The following is a 21,001-nucleotide window of genomic DNA, read 5'->3' as shown; positions in this document are numbered from 1 at the left end:
ATTCACTTCTCCACCCCACCACCACTTTTCTTTAATCTTAATGGTTGAAACTTATCATGTTGGTTTCATTCTACTATTTTATTAATATCCTGCCTTTCCTTTTGGGAGGGAATAGTTATCACAGTAGCTTTGCACCTAGATCTGTATTTTTTATCTTTTATACTTTTTTCTCTTCTCACTTTTCTATACAGTTCAACCATTTATTTTTTTTATTCTATTTTCATAATTGTAAGTTTCATTTGGATACGATTCTATAATTATATTGAACTGTATAGAAAACTATACATATATTTTTTTAAAAACTGAAATATTTCACTGCGAGATAGATAGCTAAGAGTTCTTGCCGAAATGTACTATATTTTCCTGAGCTGGTGACCACTTGGCTGGAAAAAAAATGTCAAAGTTTCCAATTGCCCACAGACTCGTTGTTCGAACACTGGTCCCACAGCACTGACAGATGCATCTGTGGTAAGAGAGCAAGGCCTTGGGCATTTGATGTACAAGCTTAGTGGCCTTTGTAAGAACAGTGTTCACATCATGGAAAGCATACACGGCATCGTCTTTCAAAGTTAAGGTCTTTTTGAAACAGGCATCAGATCCTTTGAGTCATTCAGCAAGAGGTAATAGAGATGCTGTGGCATTCACCAGGGAACAGCAATAAAAATTCCTCCAACTTAAAAACCCTCACAACTGGCCAACCTTAATGGCGGGAAGAAATTCTCAAAATTCACGCATTTCCCATTCATCAGGCAAAATACCATGTGGCATAACTCTAGGTCCCAAAAATACAAGATCAGAAGCACCAGAAACACTTTCCTGGGATTGATCACGATGCCACATTCCTCAGGTCTTGGAAACAATGAGATAAGGTGGCTCTTGTGCTCCTCTTCATCCACACTTACAACCAGAATCTGATCGATCAACACAAGCACCAAAAAAACCCAAGGCCAGTGAATTAGTGGTCCATGAACCACTGAAATGTCTGAGCTGCATTTCATAGACTGAATGCCGAACGGGAGCATCACTGCTGTCTTCGTGACATCCGGAGACTCAAATTGAATCTAATAGTAAGTAGGTACTAGATCTATTTTGGCAAATGCATATTTGCTGTGGAGGTTTGCTGAGAAGTCTTGTAAATTTGGAATATTTTATCAGTCAGGCTTGGTGGAATTGTTCAGGGGACGATCATCTCTGCAAGGCCGCCAATCCCTAGTATTTTTCAGAACCATATGCAACCGTGAAGCCCAGCAGCTGTCAGATCTGTGGACTACGCCCAACTCTTGCCAATCCAATCTTGCGATTTTAAGATAATCTGGGGGTATTACAAGCCTGCGTCTCAGACCCTGCCTTTATATGGTGGCTTATTGCATGTCTGTACACCGTTACGATGGGGTCATGAGGCAAGGAAAACACGAGTAAGGCTTGGAAAGGGCAGGAATCAGGTTGAAGGTTTGTCAGGCAGCAGGTGGCATTGGAAGGACAACAAATGCAGCTCACTTGCATTCAAGAGCTGCAGTCCACACAACGTTTTTTCAAATACATCACAGAAAAATGTGACAAGAAATTCACTCCCAAAATGGAATTTGCCACATTTACAACTGAAAAACTACCCAAAAAGATGGCAAGACTAAAATGAAGCATGAGTAACCTCTGGCCATGTTTGAATAAGAGAATCATTTGTAGCTGAAAGAACACATGACATATTAGAAAGACTATGTTCCTCAAGGATTGGAGGGACCGGCACCGATCGAAACTGACAGAAAATTTTGAACTTTTACATAGAGATGGCAAACAAATAACCTACTCCAACAATTTCCTCCAATGTTTCCATTTTTCTCAGTTGCCTTCGATAATCTCTCTCAAATGAGAACAAGATCCCAAAACAAAGGAGGAGAACCATGCCACCAGGCCCATTGAGCCTGCTCCATAAATACACACTGAGCTACTCTACACTCCTTCCAATTTCCACACTTTTCCCCATATCCCTTCATGCCCTCACTAACGAGATACTTGTCTATTTCTTGTTTGAATACTCCCAGTCATCTGGCTTCCACTACTGTATGAGGCATTAAGTTCCACAGCTCCATGACCCTCTGGCAAAAGAAGTTCTTCCCAATCTCTGTTTTGGATGGATAACCTCTAATTTTCTTGTCATCGATTCACCCACCAAGGGAAACATCTTACCCGCATCCACCCTATCTAAACCTTTCAAAATAAAAAATGGCTCCATGAGATTTCTTCTTTAATTTCCGATATCCCAATGAATATAACCCAAGAGCTGTCAAACACTCCTCATACATTATATTTTGCATTCTGGGAATCATTCTCGTCATTCTCCTCTGCACCCTCCCCAACAACATTACATCCTTTCTCAGATAGGGGGCCCAAAACTGCACCAAGACTCAAAATGAGGTCTCACCTGTGCCCCATAGAGCCTCATTAACACCTCTTTACTCTTGTACATATTTCTCTTGAAATGAATGCCAACATAGCATTCGCTTTCTTCATTACTAATTTCACCTGGTCATTAACATCTTCGAATAAGTGTTATGGGTTTAATTTTTTTAAATCATGTTGTGGTTCCTTTTCATCACCTTTTTGGAAGCTGAATTCACAAAATTTTCCAAATATTTTTTCAGCAATAATTCTGTGGTACAGAGGATTACTCATCTTTCCTAGAGGTTAAAAGTTGCATTTTGATTTTGTTGTCTCAACTGAACATTGTACAAGGTGAAGGCCGATTAAAATGGATTCAGTAATGATGGCCTTCAACTTTGCATTATTGCTGTGGCTACACAGCTTGAATGATAAACTGCTGTTTCTACAGGGAATTAACTCATGGAAATGTTCTAAATACATTCATTGGAGATAGACCTCTGTGAAATGTTTACTGCCCATCGGCAACAATCCTTGAAAAGAGATGAATCATCACCCAACAGAGCAGCCCAGGAATTGGCCATTTGGTGAACAATGTCTGTGGTGACCATGATGCTCATTTAAATTAATCCCATCTGTCAGCACATGGTCCATACACATCACCCATTCCCTCTTGTTCATGTGCCCAACCAAAACCCTCTTAAATCGTGGTGATTTCACCACTATCCTGGCAGCGTGGACCAGACTCCCACCGCACTGTGCAAAAACCTGCCTCACTTCTCTCCTTTTCCCCTCTCATGTTCAATATAGGCATCGTAGTATTTTTACATCTCCCACAGGGGAGGGGGAAGAAGAAATCTACCTTCTCCAGGACTACAATAATTGGATAAATTTCAACCAGGTCATCACTCAGCTTCCAATGCTCCAGAGAAAACTATCCAAACTATCCTCTCCTCAGACCCAATGCTCTATCCCAAGCAACCCCCTGATAAACTCCTTTTGTCATGCAGCAACTAGAATTGCAGAAAACACTCGAAATGTGGCCAAAATTACACCAAAGTCCCTATATTTTTCAAGGAATTTGGACAAGTAACTGAGAAAAATTACATTTTAGACACATGGTACGTCAAGATCAGAAGGATTGGAGCATTATTGTTCAAGTGACACAACTTTAAAAAATAACATCTAACTTGATGAAGAATGTGATGCTACAACGGGAACAACGGATGGAATCAGACACATTCTATGAGCATTGGGAAGCAAAGAAAAACGAATTGGTTTTCCATCTCTTCCAAGGCGACCCAATGACCCCGACAGGTCCTCACCGACCTGCGACCGTAGTACCACAATGGTCGCGTCCTGGGAGGGTGCCCACGATGGTCGCAAGTCGGGGTTTTGACCGCGTGTGAGGACCCCTGAAGTCTTAGAGCCTATTTTTAAAATCAAATGATTTGACAAACGAGAACAGAGACACAGGGCACAAAAGACCCAAAATGTACGGATTGACTTTGTGACTCAGGGTCCATTGGCTGGGGCAGCCATCTTAATTTCTGTACGCATGCGCCAGACGTCAGTTGGCGCTTGCGCAAACAGTTCACTTCGTGGCCCTCAATCGGCACATGCGTATCTGCAAGATATGCGCAAACTCTTCAAGCATGCGCCAACTAGACTTGCCAATCACGTTCCGCGCCCCCTCCCGCTGCAAGTTAACACCGCAGCCTCCAGCCTCGCCCTATCGACACCATCAGGCCTCGCACCGACGCCTCGGTTTCACCCAAACACCCCGCCGGTACCGGCCGCTCCCGGGTATGGCCCAGCGGGCTGCTGGTCACCCGTTTTCCCTGGACCACGCGGCTGTGGATCACGGCGCCGCCGCCAACTTCTTCCCGTTGGGCCAGCGGGGACACGACGGACCCTGAGCAGACGATGCCGCCGCAAACGTCCCGCCTCCCCACAGCACAAGCCAATCAGCCTGCGAATCCGCCCATCAATCCAACCCGACTTCAGCATCCAATCAAATAGCAGCCTCACCGAATCAACCCATTGGCTCGCGCAACTGAAGCAACCAATCAGCGAGCGATTGAGCGAACACACAGGTGAACCCAATCAGCATCGCAAGACAGAACACAAAGGCAGTGGAAGGAGCAGGAGACCTTTCGGACCTTTCACTTTCAACTACCCCAACAACTCAATCAAATCCTTGGGAAACACAGGATCACTTTGTCTTGGCTCCAGGATTCCTCTGATCTTAAGAAATACATTGTACCCCAACTGCAAGGGAGACTATTTATTATCAAACTTTCGTTCATATTTATTACCGCTTCCAATTTAATGGAGGACACAAGTGGTTGTGTCAGCCAGCTGGACCGCCTCGGGGAACCTCATGGAGCAGTCAATCATGGTGAGAAGGTAACTCATCCCGCGGGAGGCCGGAAGTGACCCCACAATGTCATTGTAGATGTGGCTGAACCTATGTGATGCTGGCTCGAATGTCTGGGGTGGTGCCTTCACGTATGTCTGCATTTTGGTCATCTGGCAGAGTGTACAGGCCTTGGCCCACTGACAACCTGTTTCTGAAGGCTCAGCAAGACAAACCTATTGACCACCATTTTGACAGTACTGATGGCCGGGTGCGTCAGGTTGTGCACCTCATCATAAAACTGCCATCTCCATGCTGTCGGCACAATGAGGTGGGATTTGCCATTGGAATGCCGCAGAGGAGCGTCTACTTACCAGGGTCGATGTTAACATCCTCCAGCCTGAGCCTGGACACTGCTGTCTTGCTTGCAAGAATATCAGGGTCATCCTGCTGTCCCCTGCCGAGGGCTAAATAGTCTTTTCACTGGGACAGGGCCTGGTCAGACTTGATTGCGGGGGTGGGGCAGTGCATCACCCACGATGTGTTGAATGTCTGTAGTGAACTCAGACTCATATGAAAGGAGTCGCTGCTGCTTGGCCGACCACAGGTCCAACACTTTATGGAAGGCAAAAGTTAATGGCTTCTAGTCCATGAAGACACTGAATTGCCTACCTTCCAAAAATACTTTAAGTGCCTGACTGCCAGGTACAGCACCAATTGCTCTCAGTCAAAGACACTGCATTTGAGTTCAGGTGGCCAGAGGTGTCTGCTAAAGAAGGACAGAGGCTGCCATTCCCCTTCGATGAATTGCTCCAGTGCACCCCCTACTGCTGTGCTGGAAGCATCTACTGTGAGAGTGGTGGGTGTCTCTGGCCTGGCGTGTACCACAAGGGTTGTGTTGGCCAGTGCGTCCTTGGCCTTCTGGAACGCCTCCAAATCATCATTGTCCCAGGTAATGTTTTTACCTTTCTCCGCATGATGTGGGCCACTACCGGTATGAATCGGTGATAAAAATTAATGGTACCAGTGAATTCTTGCAGCCCCTTCATTATGTGGGGTTTGGGGAAGCACTGAACAACCTCTACCTTTTCAAGCACGGTTTAGTTCCGTGCCTGTTGATTTGACCCCCAAGGAAGTCGAACGTTTCCAACCTGCACTGGTACTTAGCAAGGTTTATATAGTATGTCCAAATACCTCCAGCCAGGTGCACAGTCACATTCAATAGGGTAGAGAATTCCAAGGATATTTCATTTTCATTGAAGACATTTCTTAAAGTCTAAGCAGCCGATCGGTTATTGGGAAATTGTGACACTTGGTGAGCCTTTTAAATGCCCCTAAGATTTCTGCCTTCACCACCACTCCAGTTCTTGGGCTCGTCCCATGTCCCTGACCTGGTACGCATACATTGCATCCCCTCCCCTTGTCACCCTCCTGTTGCTCCACCCCGAGCCAGTGGTGAAAGTGGTTTCTGTCCCAACAGGTGTTGGGGACCTCAACCAGGGAGCAGAGCCGGGAGATGAACCTCAACTGCATCTAATTCACATTCCCGCAGATCAACGCACGACCGTGGGCCAAGGTGAGTGACCCATTGGTGAACTGGAGCTCCGGGGGTGGTCTCCATCCTCTGGGTTCATCCCCAATACTGTCCCCTGTCACCCACCAGGCCCATCTCCAAACCCCCATCTCCCACCAGGCCCATCTCACACACCTCTGCCCTGGCTGGAGCAGTTTCACTCTTCATGTGGGGATCCAAAATGGATGGAGTGGGAAGGAGGTCCATGTACGTCGTCAGACTATGGTGTTATGAGCCCAAAGGACCCCAAAACCCAGCAGCAATAGACATTCACCAGGACAAGTAGTTGCGCGAGTCAAGGGTTGATTCGGTGAGGCCGCTATTGGATGAGACGCTGGGGTCGGGTTGGATTGATGGGTGGGTTCGCGGGCTGATTGGCTCTTGCTGTGAGGAGGCGGGACGTTGGCGGCGACGTCATCTGCTCGGGGTCCGTCGCGTCGCCGCGGGCGCGAATGGGCGGAAGTTGGCGAGGGCGCCGGGACCTTCCTCAGCCGCGCGGTCCAGGGAAAACGGGCGACCGGCAGCCCTCCGGGCCCCACCCGGGAGCGGCCGGTACCGGCGGGGTGTGTGGGTGGAGCCGAGGCGTCGGTGCGAGGCCTGATGGCGCCGACAGGGCGAGGCCGGAGGCCGTGGGGTAACTGGCAGCGGGAGAGGGGCGGGGGAGGGGCAAGAAGAAGTTTGGAAGTCTGGTTGGCGCATGCGCGGTGGATTTGCGACTTGGAGTTGGGTTTGCGCATGTGCGGCTAATATGCACGTGCCGACTGACGGGCCACTCAGCAAAGCCACAAGTCGCGCATGCGCACTAAAATTAAGATGGCTTCCCCAACCGATGGACCCTGAGTCCCAAAGTCAATCCGCACATTTTGGGTTTTACGTGTCCCGTGTCTCTGTTCCCCTTTGAAAATCATTTTATTTTAAAAATAGACTCTAAGACTTCAGGGCTCCTCGCACGGGGGCAAAACTCCGACTTGCGACCATTGTGGTATCTGACTGAACTTTTGGGTTCCATTGCGGTCGCAAGTCGGGAAGGACTTGGGGTCATTGGGTCGCTTAGGAAGGGATGGAAAACCAATCCATTTTTTTTTGCTTCCAAATGTTCATAGAATGTGTTTGATTCCATCCGTTGTTCCTGTTGTAGCATCACATTCTTCATAAAGTTAGATGTTATTATTTTAAAAGTTGTGTCTCTTGAACAATAATGCTCCAATCCTTCTGATCCTGACGTACCATGTGTTTAAAATGTAATGTTTCTCAGTTACCTGTCCGAATGGCTTAAAAATATAGGGACATTGGTGTTAAAAATACAGGGTAAAGATTTCACCAATCCTTTTGAATTTATGATCTCTGGGATTTCTGGACATGTTTTCTATTTAGGTTGGTGTATCATGCAGACCTGTTTGGTTGCAGCAAGTAAGAAGTTATCGCCTTGTAGCATCTGCTGTGGCAGCGCTACCAAATAAAGAGACATCCACCCAAGGTGAGAGTAAACCAAAGACTGGCTTTACTGTTTTAAATTCCCCACATGTGCTCGCTGGCCCACCCACTTCTGGTGACGTACTCCCTGACTTCCCGATTTACGTCATTGTGTCATGGCGTCACTCTCCAGCTGTCTGCCTCTACGTGGAAGTGGAGGGCTCCTCAGCCCATACATGGTGCTAGGAGTGGGCTCCTTCTCGTCAGTGAAGGGGAGTCCGTGCCATCTTGGACTATCCGAGTGTGGCAGTGATTTGGCCTCTTATTGCTCACCTGGTCACTTGGCATGCTACAATCTCAGTATTTATAAGCGGGAAATTCTTTCAATGTTTCATTCAACTTTATTACAGAATTCTTCCTAGATTATCTGTGTACCATTGAAGGTTATGGGTTTTCTTGAACAGGGATCATGATTTTACTCATAATTTGGTGAGCCAATGGATGGGACATTTTTTGCTCATGCCCCATGGGAATCGAAATAAAAATGTAGTGACAAAATTAGGAAGGTTTGTTGACCCTTCTTTTTAAGCAGGATGTCATGATGATGTTCATCTTGCATATGATTTGTCAGTTCTTAATGGCAGCTGCCATATTGGCATTGCAAGGAGAGATGGGAAATGGGTCAGGTCCTTGATGGTCCCAGTAATGCAATGTGGAAAGATGTCATGGGGCTGAATGTGGTTTAGGGAGGGAGAGGGTAGAGTATTAATTTTTAAGAAACTTATGTTGCCAGCCACCTATCAATATTTTTTATCAAATAGAAACTCCTGCTGGTAGAACCCATTTCCTACTTTGAACATTCCCAATGTCATTATCTAAGCAGATATTGTTCAATCTCACTTCTCCTTCTTCCAAGTTATCTGGATGCAAGCAATTCTTCTGCTGTGCACAGAATTAAACGTTTCTAAATTTCACCAGGTTTTGGTGCTCGAAAGGTAAATGTTTCCTGCTCAGGAAGGTTCTTGCAGGGTTTTTAGAGATTTGTTGTTCCAGGATTTCCACAACTGAGGTACCTTCATTAGTCACCTCAATGTCTGGCTGAGGAAACTTGCCCCATCAGGATTTTCCAGATGGTAACTTCTTTTTGCAAGCTATTACATAGTTCCATTCCTCTTATTCAAAACAACAGGAGTTCTTTCTTCTGCTCAAGCTGTTGTTAGATAAACAAAACCCACGTGTGACTTTCCTCTAAGCACCCTGCAGAAAAGTACTTGTAGCCATCCTGGCTCCATTTCCAAACAATGGTCATTCATTTTATGACATCAGTTCGACTAACACCAACTTGTGAATGTGAATAACTTTCTCCAGAGATCTTCAATATTTCTTCAGTCTTTCAAATAAAATGTTTTATAATATATGTGTGTGTATGTATGTAACCTACTCTAAATCTTACCAAAATCCCAAATATTACCAAATTCTCCAAATATATTTATCCATTACAATATCACGTAAGGTGCATTTAAGAGACTCTAAGACAGGTTTACATGGGTGAAAGAAAAACAGGGTTGTAGCAGACGCAATGCCACCGTCAGTTCACAGACTTACCTGACACGTCGCAGGCTAACAGTGCTGGGCACCAAAGTACAGTGAGTGGATCAGATGAAGCCCCTGCCTAAAGGCACGGGGCACAAATGGCTGGTAGCTTTAACCTGCTGGTCCTCTGGACCAGGTGTTCACTAATGTTCTCATTGAGAGGCAGGGAATAAAAGGTCTGTATGTCTGCAATAAACCAGTCTTGAGTTGACTACCTTTGTATGTGTTTTCCTTTATTTAGTAGCATCTACCGCAGTAGCTGCTACAGGGTTTTTTTTTTGTTAGAAATATCAAGATCAACAAAACATCGTGGGTCAAAGGGCTTGTACCGTGCCGTAATATCTGTTATTTCTGTTATTGCTTGATTTGAATATCTGTTGTAAGCTCTGTGAGACTTCAATAATGTAGCAAATTTGGGCAGCAACATTGCAGTCAGAAATTTGTATCTCCTGGTTGACTTGAGTTTTTTACCTTTTCACACAATGCTTTATAGTTCTGGTCAGTAAGAAAATAAATATTGTGCATGTTGAATATGTCATTATGTCTGAAAGTAACACTGGAAAAGAGTCATTAACACCAAGGTAAATAGCACCCTGTAGTGGGTGGTGCAGTTTCCTGATGGGCACAAGTTATCCCTCAGTGGCTACAGTGATGTGAAACTGTGGGTAAATTATTTTGATTTATACATGGCAAAATTGGCTGTTATTTGTTCCAATTTCAGGTAGATGAGATTGCAAAGAGGGTAAGGATAGAAAATAGTTGGGGAACAAAACTGGGGCTTGCATTTGATGGTGTGAAAGTCAAAATGGAAACTCAGAATAGGCTAATCTGATTAAGCAAGCCACTGGCTCTTATACTTCCACCAGAAGTGAATTGAATTTTGAGGCATTTACGGTGGGTAATTTCAAAGTCTGTTGATTGTAAGAATAAATTAAGAGACCTTTTGCCCCTGGCTGTGCTGAAATATTGTTTTGTTTATTAACTAAATCTTTCTGAGAGGGAGAATAGACTGAAGCTACTTTACTACTCGTTGTTGATGAATCTTGCAGTAAGATCTTTCAACTAATTACAGACTCCTAATTCCTCCCCCTCCTCGGTCATTTTCTCCTGCAATCTACATCATTTACCACCATCGAGGGATTCTCATGCAGGGTAAAGTTTCACAATCACCTCCTCCAACCATGTCTGTTCTCTCTGTGGCAGGAAACCCAATGCAGAGTAAATGACAGATTGGCTGAGCACCTCCAATTTGATCACAATGGCCATCTTGGCTCATGGTCACAAGCCGTTTTAAATTCCATTCCATTCTCACACTGACCTTTGTCTTCTGCCTCCTCCATTGTCAGGGTGAGGTCAAATCCAGAGGAACCATCTCTTATTGCATTTGTGACTCGATAGTATGCATATGGAATTTTCCAAAATCATGTAACCTGTCCACCACCTCCCCCCTCCACAGGTTTCACTCTCTCTCCTGCTGATTCACCAAGTTCCCCTCGTATTCTCCCTTCCAAACCGATAACTTTTAAATGTGGGCAGAGAAATGGCAGATGGAGTTTAATCTGGACAAGTGTCTTGCTCTTCGAGAGGACTTGTCATACTGTTGCATAGAGGGATCTTGGGGTACAAGCGTGAGCTCCTTGAAAGTGGCAACACAAGTGTAGGGTGTTAAAGAAAGTATTCTTCATTGAGCAGGGCATTAAGTATTAAATGTGATTAGGTCACATTTTGAGTATTTTCTGCAATTCTAGTTGCTGCATGACAAAAGGAATTCATCTGGGGTTTGCTTGGGATAGAGCATTGGGTCTGAGGAGAAGTTGGACAAATTTGGATACTTTTCTTTGGAGCATGGGAGGGTGAGAGATGACCTGGTTGAAATTTATCCAATTATTGTAGTCCTGGAGAAGACAGATTTCTTCTTTCCCGGCCCCCGTGGGAGATGTAAAAATACTACGATCCCTATATTGAACATGAGAGGGGAAAAGGAGACAAGTGAAGCAGGGTTTTGCACAATGCAGTGGGGGTCTGGCCCACATGGCCAGGATAGTGGTGAAATCACCACGATTTAAGAGGCATGTGGTTGGGCACATGAACAAAAGGGAATGGGTGATGTGTATGGACCATGTGCTGACAGATGGGATTAATTTCAATGAGCATCATGGTCACCACAGACATTGTTCACCAAATGGCCTAATCCTGGGCTGCTCTGTTGGGTGATGATTCATCTCTTTTCAAGGATTGTTGCTGATGGGCAATATACTTTTCACAGAGGTCTATCTTCAATTCATGTATTTAGAACATTTCCATGAGTTAATTCCCCGTAGAAACAGCAGTTTATCATTCAAGCTGTGTAGCCACAGCAAAAATGCAAAGTTTGAAGGCCATCATTACTGAATCCATTTTAATCAGCCTTCACCTTGTACAATGTTCAGTTGAGAGAAGAAAATCAAAATGCAACTTTTAACCTCTAGGAAAGATGAATAATCCTCTGTACCACAGAATTATTGCTGAAAAAATATTTGGAAAATTTTGTGAATTCAGCTTCCAAAGAGGTGATGAAGAGGAACCACAACAAGAATTAAAAAAATTAAACCCAGAACATTTATTGGAAGACGTTCATCACAATAAACATGTTCAGGTTCAGTGATGATCGATTCTGGAATGGCATGTGGCAGTAATAAAAGGAATGCAGGATAGATATATTCCAAGGAAAAATAAATTAATGATTTGGATTGTGATTTAAATGGTTTTGTGGCCAAATTTGCGGAGGTCACCAAGATAGGGGACAGAGTAGGAAGTGGAGAAACCGTAAAGTTGCAGAAGGATATAAACAGATTAGGAAACTGGGCAAAATGATGGCAGATGAGATTTAACACCAAGAAATTTACTGTTGTACATTTTGGCAGTGGAAATAAACAGGAAGCATACTATTTGGATGGGATGAAAATTCAGACCTTGGATGTGCAAAGGGACCTGGGTGTCCTTGTGCAAGGAAACCTAAAAGTTAATAACCAGGTGAAATTGGTCATGAAGAAAGCGAATGCTATGATGGCATTCATTTCAAGAGGAATAGTGTACAAGAGTAAAGAGGTGTTGATGAGGCTCTATGGGGCACTGGTGAGACCTCATTTCAAGTACTGTGTGCAGTTTTGGGCCCCCTATCTGAGAAAGGATGTGATGTTGTTGGAGAGGGTGCAGAGGAGAATGACTAGGATGATTCCCAAAATGCAAAGGATAACGTACAAGGAGTGTTTGACAGCTTTTGGGTTGTATTCATTGGAGTACAGGAAATTAAAGAAGAAATCTCATGGAGGGATTTTGTGTATTGAAAGGTTTAGATAGGGTGGATGCGGGTAAGATGGTTCCCTTGGTGGGTGAATCGAGGACAAGAAAATTAGAGGTTATCCTATAAAACAAAGATTAGGAAGAACTTGTTTCGCCAGAGGGTCGTGGATCTGTGGAACCGCTGCCACATACAGTAGTGGAAGCCAGATCACTGAGTATTAAATCAAGAAATAGTTTTGTTTCAGTTTACGGAGCAGATTTGATGTTCCTTTGTCCTCATTTGGGAGAGATTATCGAAGGCAACTGAGAAAAATGGAACAATTCTAGGCAGTTGTTAGAATAGGTTATTAGTTTGGCATCTCTATGTAAAACTCCAAAACTATCTGTCACTTTGGAGCGGTGCCTGTCCCTCCAACTCCTGAGGAACATAGATTTGCTAATATGTCATGTGTTCATTCAGCTACAAATGATTCTCTTATTCAAATATGCCCAGAGGTCACTTGCATTTCATTTCAGCTTCACATCGTTTTGGGTGGGTTTTCAGTTGTAAATGTGGCCAGTTCCACTTTGGGAGAGAATTTCTTGTCACATTTTTCAGTGATGTATTTGTCAAAATGCCGTTGTGTGGACTGCAGCTCTTGAATGCAAGTGAGCTACATTTATTGTCCTTCCAATGCCATCTGCTGCCTGACAAGCCTTCAACCTGGCTCCTGCCCTTTCCAAGCCTTCCTCAAGTCTTTTCCTCGCCTCGTGTCCCCATCATAATGGTGTGCAGACATGCAATAAGCCACCATATAAAGGCAGGGTCTATGAGACGCAGGCTTGTAATACCCCGGATTATCTTAAAATCTCAAAATTGGAATGGCAAGAATTGTGCCTAGCCCACAGATCTGACAGCTGCTAGGCTTCACGATTGTATGTGGTTCTGAACAAACTAGAGATTGGCAGCCTTGCAGAGATGATCGTACCCTGAACAATTCCACCATGCCTGACTGATACAATATTCCAAATTGACAAGACTTCTCAGCAAACCTCCATGGCAAATCTGCATTTGCCAAAATAGATCTAGAACGTGCTTACTATTATATTCCATTTGAGTCTTTGGATGTCACAAAGACAGCAGTGATGCTCCCGTTCGGCATGTTTGTGTTTCTGAGAAAACCATTCAGTCTATGGAATGCAGCTCAGAAATTCCAGTGGTTCATGGACCACGAACTCACTGTCCATGGGTTTGTTTGGTGCTTGTGTTGATTGAGGAGATCTGGTTGTAAGTGTGGATGAAGCGGAGCACAAGAGCCACCCTATCTCATTGTTTCTAAGGCTTGAGGAATGTGGTACCGTGATCAATCCCAGGAAAGTGTTTCTGGTGTTTCTGATCTTGTATTTTTGGGAGCTAGAGTTATGCCACATGGTATTTTGCCTGATGAATGGAAAGTGCGTGAAATTTGAGAATTTCCTCCCTCTGTTACGTTTGGCCAGTTGTGATGGTTTTGAGGTATGAGGGATTTTTATTGCTGTTTCCTGGTGAATGCCACTACACCTCTTGCTGTACGACTCAAAGGATCTGATCTCTGCTTCAAAAAGACATTATCTTTGGGAGACCATCCTGTTTATGCTTTCCATGATGTGAACACTGTTCTGACAAATGTCACTAAGGTTGTACATCAAATGCCCAAGATCTTGCTCTCTTACCACAGATGCATCTGTCAGTGCTGTGGGAGCAGTGTTCGAACAACGAGTCTGTGGGCAATTGGAACCTCCGGTGTTTTTTTTCAGCCAAGCGGTCACCGGCTCAGGCAAAGTATAGTACATTTGGGCAAGAACTCTGAGCTATCTATCTCGCAGTGAAACATTTCAGTTTTTTTTTTAAATTTATAGTTTTGTATACAGTACAATATAATACCAGAATCGTATCCAAATGATACATTGATCAAAATAAAATAACAAATAAATGGTTGTACTGTCCATAAAAGTGAGAAGAGAAGAAAAGTATAATGAAAAAAAAAACAGATCTAGGTTCAAAGCTCCTGTGATAACTATTTCCTCCCAAAAGGAAAGGCAGGACATTAAAAAAATATTAGAATTAAACCAACATGATAAGGTTCAACCATTAAGATTAATGAAAAGTGGTGGTGGGGTGGAGAAGTAAATACATTAGATATCCAAACCCATATCTAAATATGGTTTCCATATTTTGAATAATGTATCATACCCAGTTAATATTATACGTCACCTTTGCTAAGGGAATACAATTTTGCATTTCCCCACAATCAATTTTAAGATGGGATTCAGATTTCCATGGAGTTGCTATACATCTCCTGGCCACTGTCAATGCAACTTATAAAAATAATTAATTGTTCTTTGAGAAATTGAATTAGGCTTCCAAATCATATACATTTCCCAAAAGTAAATGCTCAGGTGTGGATGGTAAACATTATTATAATTTGTTCCAAAAACTTGCCCACATCTTTCCAAAATGATGTCACCTTGAGACATGACCAGAGAGAATGTATAAACGTACCAATTTCTGTGCCACATCTAAGACATAAATTTGAAAAAATTGCAATAAATTAATTGATATAGCATTAAATATAATTGATGAATAAATTTGTAATTAACTAATCTATTAAAAACATTAATTACTGTCTCAACAAATGTCAGACAAGCAAAAAGGGTCAATTTCAGTTCCCAAATGCAATTCCCATCTTTCTTTTGATTTATTCAAGTCTGGGTTTGGAGATTCCTCTTGAAATAGTAGATACAATTTTGAAATAAATTTATTTGTAATTCTCTCGTGAATCCAAATTTCCAATTCAATATTTCAGCTTTTTATTGGAAGTTCATTCTTACACAATTTGTACAGACCACCAGCCTCTTCTGCATACTGAAAGTAGAAGCACACATCTCTATTTGCGCAGAGAGATTTGGCACTTGGAGTTCATCCTACAATTTTCATCGGACACACAGCATATCTGAGCAAAAGCGAATGCTGTGGCTGGTGCCCTATCCAGGTGCGACATTACATCCAACAATTGCCATCGATTTCAGTGCCATGGCTCATGCACGGCACACTGATGCTGATTTCATCAGGTGAAACCAGATCAACTCTGGTCTCCATTTTCAAGATGTGATGCTGGATGAATCAGGTGAAAAGTTGGTTTGTGATTTTTTTTTCCCCCAACAGGAAGGACTCTGCTGTTTGTGTGGTGGCTATGAGGCAGGAGATTTTCTCTTCACAATCTATCTCTTCCTGGTAGAAGAGCATCAATCAAACTGGTTAAGGAAGATTTTTATCTGGTTTCATGTTGAACAGAATGTTGGATTATGGGCAAGGAATCGCTTGCTGGTTCAATGCCCTAAGTCTCCAGGCACATGAAATTCAAGCTGGGGGATTTTGTTGTTTTGGATTCCCATTTCCAGCACGTGCACCTTGTGGCTTGGAAGGTCCACTTCCGCCATCTCAGCAATGTACTTATCTGCTCACATGTGAGGACTGGACGACCAGGTGGCAGGATGAAATTCCTATCATCGGCATCTCTGCAGAGACAATTGCTTGGGCTTTTGTGGATCATTGGATTCCATCTTTTGGTGTACTGGGCACTATTACAACCGATCAAGGGTCTCAGTTCGAGTCAGCATTGGTCCGAGCTCTCACTGATCCTCTGGGCATGACCTGAATTATGGCTAAGCATTTCAGGCCAACAGCTTCTTTGAGCGTTTCCATTGACAATCGAAAACAGGTGGCGATGCATCTACATGGAGCAAACATTTGCCCATGGTTCTCCTTTGCATGCCTACTGCTGTTAGGGCAGATCATGGATGTTTAGTGGTAGAGCTAGTCAATGGCTGTATGCTGACCTTGCCAGGTGAGTTTGTGAATCTGAGTCCAGACACAGTGCTCCATGAACAGGTCAGTTATCTTGATTGTCTTCAAGAAAATGATTTGGCAGAGAATGATTCCAACTGAAACGGTATCTTCTTATGAACCAAAGTAGCAACACCTCGAGCTTTGGAATTAAATGGAGATGAAAAACATGTCCGACCCAATCTCTTTTCAATTTCATATGTTCTTTCTCAGACAAATGAGTTCCTTGCAAAAAAGCAAGATCAACCGTCATTTTCTTTATATATGCCAATATTCACTTTCTTTCAATCGGATTATTGTCCTTTAACATTAAAGATCACAAAATTGAAATGAGCCAAAACTTAATTTCCTCCTGAGATTGACACTTAACACAGCAATTACAATTATATATCTATAAAAAAACCCAAACCCCTCTTTCCAAAGAAGAAAATCCTGTAAAAAAAACCTACGAGTATAAGAGTCGGATCCCCCTCTGTGGACCAGGTGCAGCTAATACCACAAGTGGCAGATGACTTTAGAAGTAGTCGAGTCAACCACCACCCCCCAACTGAACATTAAAACCCATCAGTCATCCCAGTGATAACACCCACATTGAGCTTGAGCTTCATCTTCAACATCACTCACCAATTCTGATTCCAACTTCTTTTCCCCATACCCATCCCAATCTTATCCTCGGACATTTTCCCCATTGATTCCTTCAAATCTGGGAAGGAATTCACAAAAGTTAATGCACCATAAGGACTCTCTAAACATTGAGACTGATCTGGCCCATAAAGTAAAGTAAACTTATACCCTTTCTTCCACAGAATTGCTTTGGCCAGATTAATCTCTTTCCGTCACTTAATAATCTCCTGACTTAAATCAGCATAAAATAAAACCATATTGCCTTGAACCATCGTAGGGCTTTGATCAAGGCGAGCTTTCTGAACCGCAAGCCGCAAAATCATTTCTCTATTCTGATATCGCAAACATCTTAAAAGACCCGCTCTTGGCATTTGACCCGGAAAAGATTTTCTCCATAATGCCTTCTAAGCCCGATCTAAAAAAACTCGACTCCCAACATCTCTGGAATCCATTTCCAAAAATAATTTTACAGGATCTGAATCTTCAATATCTTCCAGCAGACCAACTATCTTAATATTATTATGACAACTTTGATTTTCCAGCAAATCAATGTTTTGTAACAAATCTCTCTTCTGGACATCCCAGCCTGTAAATAAATCCTCAATATGATCCATTCTCTCTGCATAATGGTCCACACGGTCCTTACAGTCATTAAAAACTTCTTCTATCCTCTTAAATTGATCTTGTCCAGTGTCCACTGCTGTTAAACTCTTATTAATATCAACTTCAATAGATGTAATTTCTTCACACATACCAGCCATTTTTTTCCTTCATACCAGAAAATTGATCATTTAAAGTTTCAAAACCTTAGTTCACAGAAGACATCATATTTTCATTTTGATGGATCAGTTTTGTAGAGGGGCCTTGAAGTCTGGGGAAGGTATCTGGTGAAACAACAGCTTTCATTGGAGAAGGAGATGTTCTTCAAGCCTAAGGCCTTCCTTCAGTGAGTCCAACTGCAGCAAGTAGTCATTCTTGCTCTTCTTCTTCTTGAACCTCTAAGTTGTCCTCCTCCACCTCTTCTCTTCCACATCATACCTGGCAGCCGGACTGTAGATCGGATCCAGAATTTCCTGCAAGTGAGAACATCTCCAGATGCTCCGCTGCAAACAGGCAGTCCCCTTCCTGGTATCTAGAGCTCGCATTCGGGCATTCACCCCCCACTCTCCTTAGTCAAGCCCGGCTCATGTCGAATTCCTTACTTGCGCTCCTCCTGGCCTGGCCAAAAGTCTTGGCACCATCTTTCATCTCAGGATGGCAGAGGTTGCAGACATTTCTTCCAGCTGCTCCCGACTTGCATGTTGAGGATTCAGATCCATGTCTAACTTGTCCTGAGGTTCCTTCTGGAAGGTCGTCCTTGCTTCTTCTGCACTTTTCACAGGTTGACAACCTAGGTTTTTTCGAAGTTGCTTGTAATGAAATGGTATTGTATGTACTGACCAGTACAGGCACGGGCTGGCACCACCACCCCCCCCCCCCCACCGATTACAAGCTCTCCTGGATCCTCCCTGGACTCCTCCCCTGTGATCCAGGCCTTCACTTCCCTCACTTGGACGCGGGCCTGCAGTCTTGTGTGTAATAAAGCCTATCGTTCCCCTCAGTCTTTGTCTCTGTGATAATTGGGGCAACTGATCGTGCCCAACACTGTTTTTTTTCTTTCTTCATTTCCAGAATTCTACAGTAGAAAATTATTGTTCAAAACATTGATAAAGTCAAACAAGACATTACATTTCTAGTATTGAACAGTTCAGTCAGGGAGAGGTGTCTTCGAACTTCTTTTTCCTACGCCATCTTGCCACGAGACCCCCACCCCCCCACCTCAGCTGACTCCTTGAACACCATCCAATCCATGGACTCTAGGTAGACCTGCAGCTGTCTTCCCTCCCGTGACCACCTTCTGGTTGTCCTGATCTCGTAAGGGTTGTGAGCAATTTTAGGCCCCATTTCTAAGAGAGGATGTGATGGTCCAGAGGTGGTTTACAAGAATGACCCTGGGGATGAGAGGAATAATGTTTGAGGAGCATTTGAAGGCTCTGGGCCCGTACTCGCCCGAGTTTATAAGGATGAGGCAGGACCTCATTGAAATCTGATGAATAGTGAAAGGGCTGGATAGAGAGGATTTTGCCAGTAGTGGGAGAGTTTAGGATCAGTGGGCACAACCTCAGAATAAAAGGATGTCTGCTTAAAACGGAGATGGAGAAATCTTTTCATCTAGAGCAGTGATTTTCAAACTCCTCCTCCACACCCCCACCCCCCTGGATCATATTCCACTTAATCCCTTTGCCAGAAGTGCTCTGTTAGTAAGGAATTACTTAATGAGCTATGTGATTGGGAAAAAAAGTTTGAAAACCACTGTTTTAATCGTATGACATTGACTTGTTCTGTGCGTGGTTTCATAACTCGAGAGGAAATGGGCCAATGACAATTTATCTCAAGCAAAATCTTTCCTTCACAATTGGCTCCACTGCAGTCTTTCTCAGCCTTTTTTCCCATTCATATAACACTTTAAGCAATCTCTTACTCATTTTTCGACACTCCAAGGAATAAAGTCCCAACCTGTTCAACCTTTCCCTGCAGCTCAACTCCTGAAGACCTGGCAGCGTCCAAGTAAATCTTCTCTGCACTCTATCAATCTTACTAATACCCTTCCTGTAGCTAGGTGACCAGAACTGCACACAATACTCCAAATTTGGCCTCACCAACATCTTATACAACCTCACCATAACTTCCCAACTCCTATTTTTAACATTTTAATTAATGAAGGCCAAGATGACAAAAGCTGTCTTTAGAACCCTGTCTTCCTGTGACACCACTTTCATGGAATTATGTAACTGTGTTTTATCTCTTGCTACCAATTTCTATAACTTCGCTGTTCAATTTCATATCGTTGGCTTTTGGATTATTTTATTGTGTCCCTTGATCTAGAGAGTTCTGGCAGAGCAAAGGAATTTTGTTTTCTTTTGTCAGGTCAAATTTTGTCACATTGATCCAAAAACAAGTATTTTCACCATTCCTTTATTTCAGATTCTCTTCAGCTGTCGTATTGAACCTCACAGTGACGGCATCATGTTTGTCTTGTTTATCCTTTATCCCTCCATCCAGACAAATGTGTTGATCAACGAGTCGACTTCACTCATCCAGCAGCCAATTCTGCTGCTTGGGCTTTTCATCCCACTTATTCAGTTTGTTATCTCTCCTCTTCTTTTTCTCAAAAAGAGAATCAGGTTTGTTTGATCATCTTCTTGAATCCCAGTGAAAGGTTATCAACCTGAAGGTTTTAAAGCCGATTATTTTTCCAGTAGATGGCTTGCCGAGTATTTCCAGCATTGAATTTTTATTTTACTGCCTTGGTGTATTACTGAGTGCTTTAAATAGTAGAAGAAATGTGGGTTGGGTTAAGTGGAGATGATTATGGAGTGGATTTAGAAAAATAGACATAAAAGGGAAGGGAGCATGGAAATAGTTAATTCATCTTTTCAAATTGTTTTTTGAGCTATGATTGTTTTCTGATGTACGCGCACTGTTCAGAATTAAAAATTTATTGTGATGAACATGTCACAAAATTTGTCATTTTGTTGCAACAATATAGGTGCAAATATTGCTATAAATTACATTTTTAAAAAAGAAATCTATTTGTGCAAAATGAAGAGTAAGTGAGGGAGTGACTGTGGTTCCTTGTCCATTCAGAAATCTGATGGCAGAGGGGGAGAAGCTGTGTTTGTACCATTGGGTGTTCGTCTTCAGGCTCCTGGACCTGTTTCCCTGGTGATAGCAGGGTGAAGAAAGCCTGGCCTGGGTGGTGAGGGTCCTTGAGGATAGAGGTTGTTTTCTTCAGACTCCGCCTCTTGGAAAAGTCCTTTATACGTTGGCCAAGGATGAAAGAGGAAAAGTTTAGTTGAAACATGAGGGGGAACTT

The 21,001-nt window shown here is 43.2% G+C and overlaps 1 protein-coding gene and 1 long non-coding RNA gene across 2 annotated transcripts in view; one reads left to right on the top strand and one right to left on the bottom strand.

Annotated features, from left to right (window-relative positions):
• The window catches only part of LOC138745271 (endophilin-B1-like), a 37,648-nt gene extending 30,899 nt beyond the window's left edge, over window positions 1–6,749 (bottom strand). Inside the window, exon 1 of the mRNA XM_069902318.1 lies at window positions 6,444–6,749. Within this exon, the coding sequence (XP_069758419.1) occupies window positions 6,444–6,515 (72 nt within the window). The 5' untranslated portion in view covers window positions 6,516–6,749. The remainder of the gene's footprint in view (window positions 1–6,443) is intronic.
• The window catches only part of LOC138745276 (uncharacterized), a 342,228-nt gene that overhangs the window by 276,178 nt on the left and 45,049 nt on the right, over window positions 1–21,001 (top strand). The gene's annotated exons all lie outside the window — the stretch shown is intronic.

Source organism: Narcine bancroftii, chromosome 11 (genome assembly GCF_036971445.1).
Source record: "Narcine bancroftii isolate sNarBan1 chromosome 11, sNarBan1.hap1, whole genome shotgun sequence".
NCBI classification, from domain to species: Eukaryota; Metazoa; Chordata; class Chondrichthyes; order Torpediniformes; family Narcinidae; genus Narcine; species Narcine bancroftii.
Note: the sequence above shows the minus strand (reverse complement) of the source record. Positions and strands in the feature narration are given on the sequence as shown.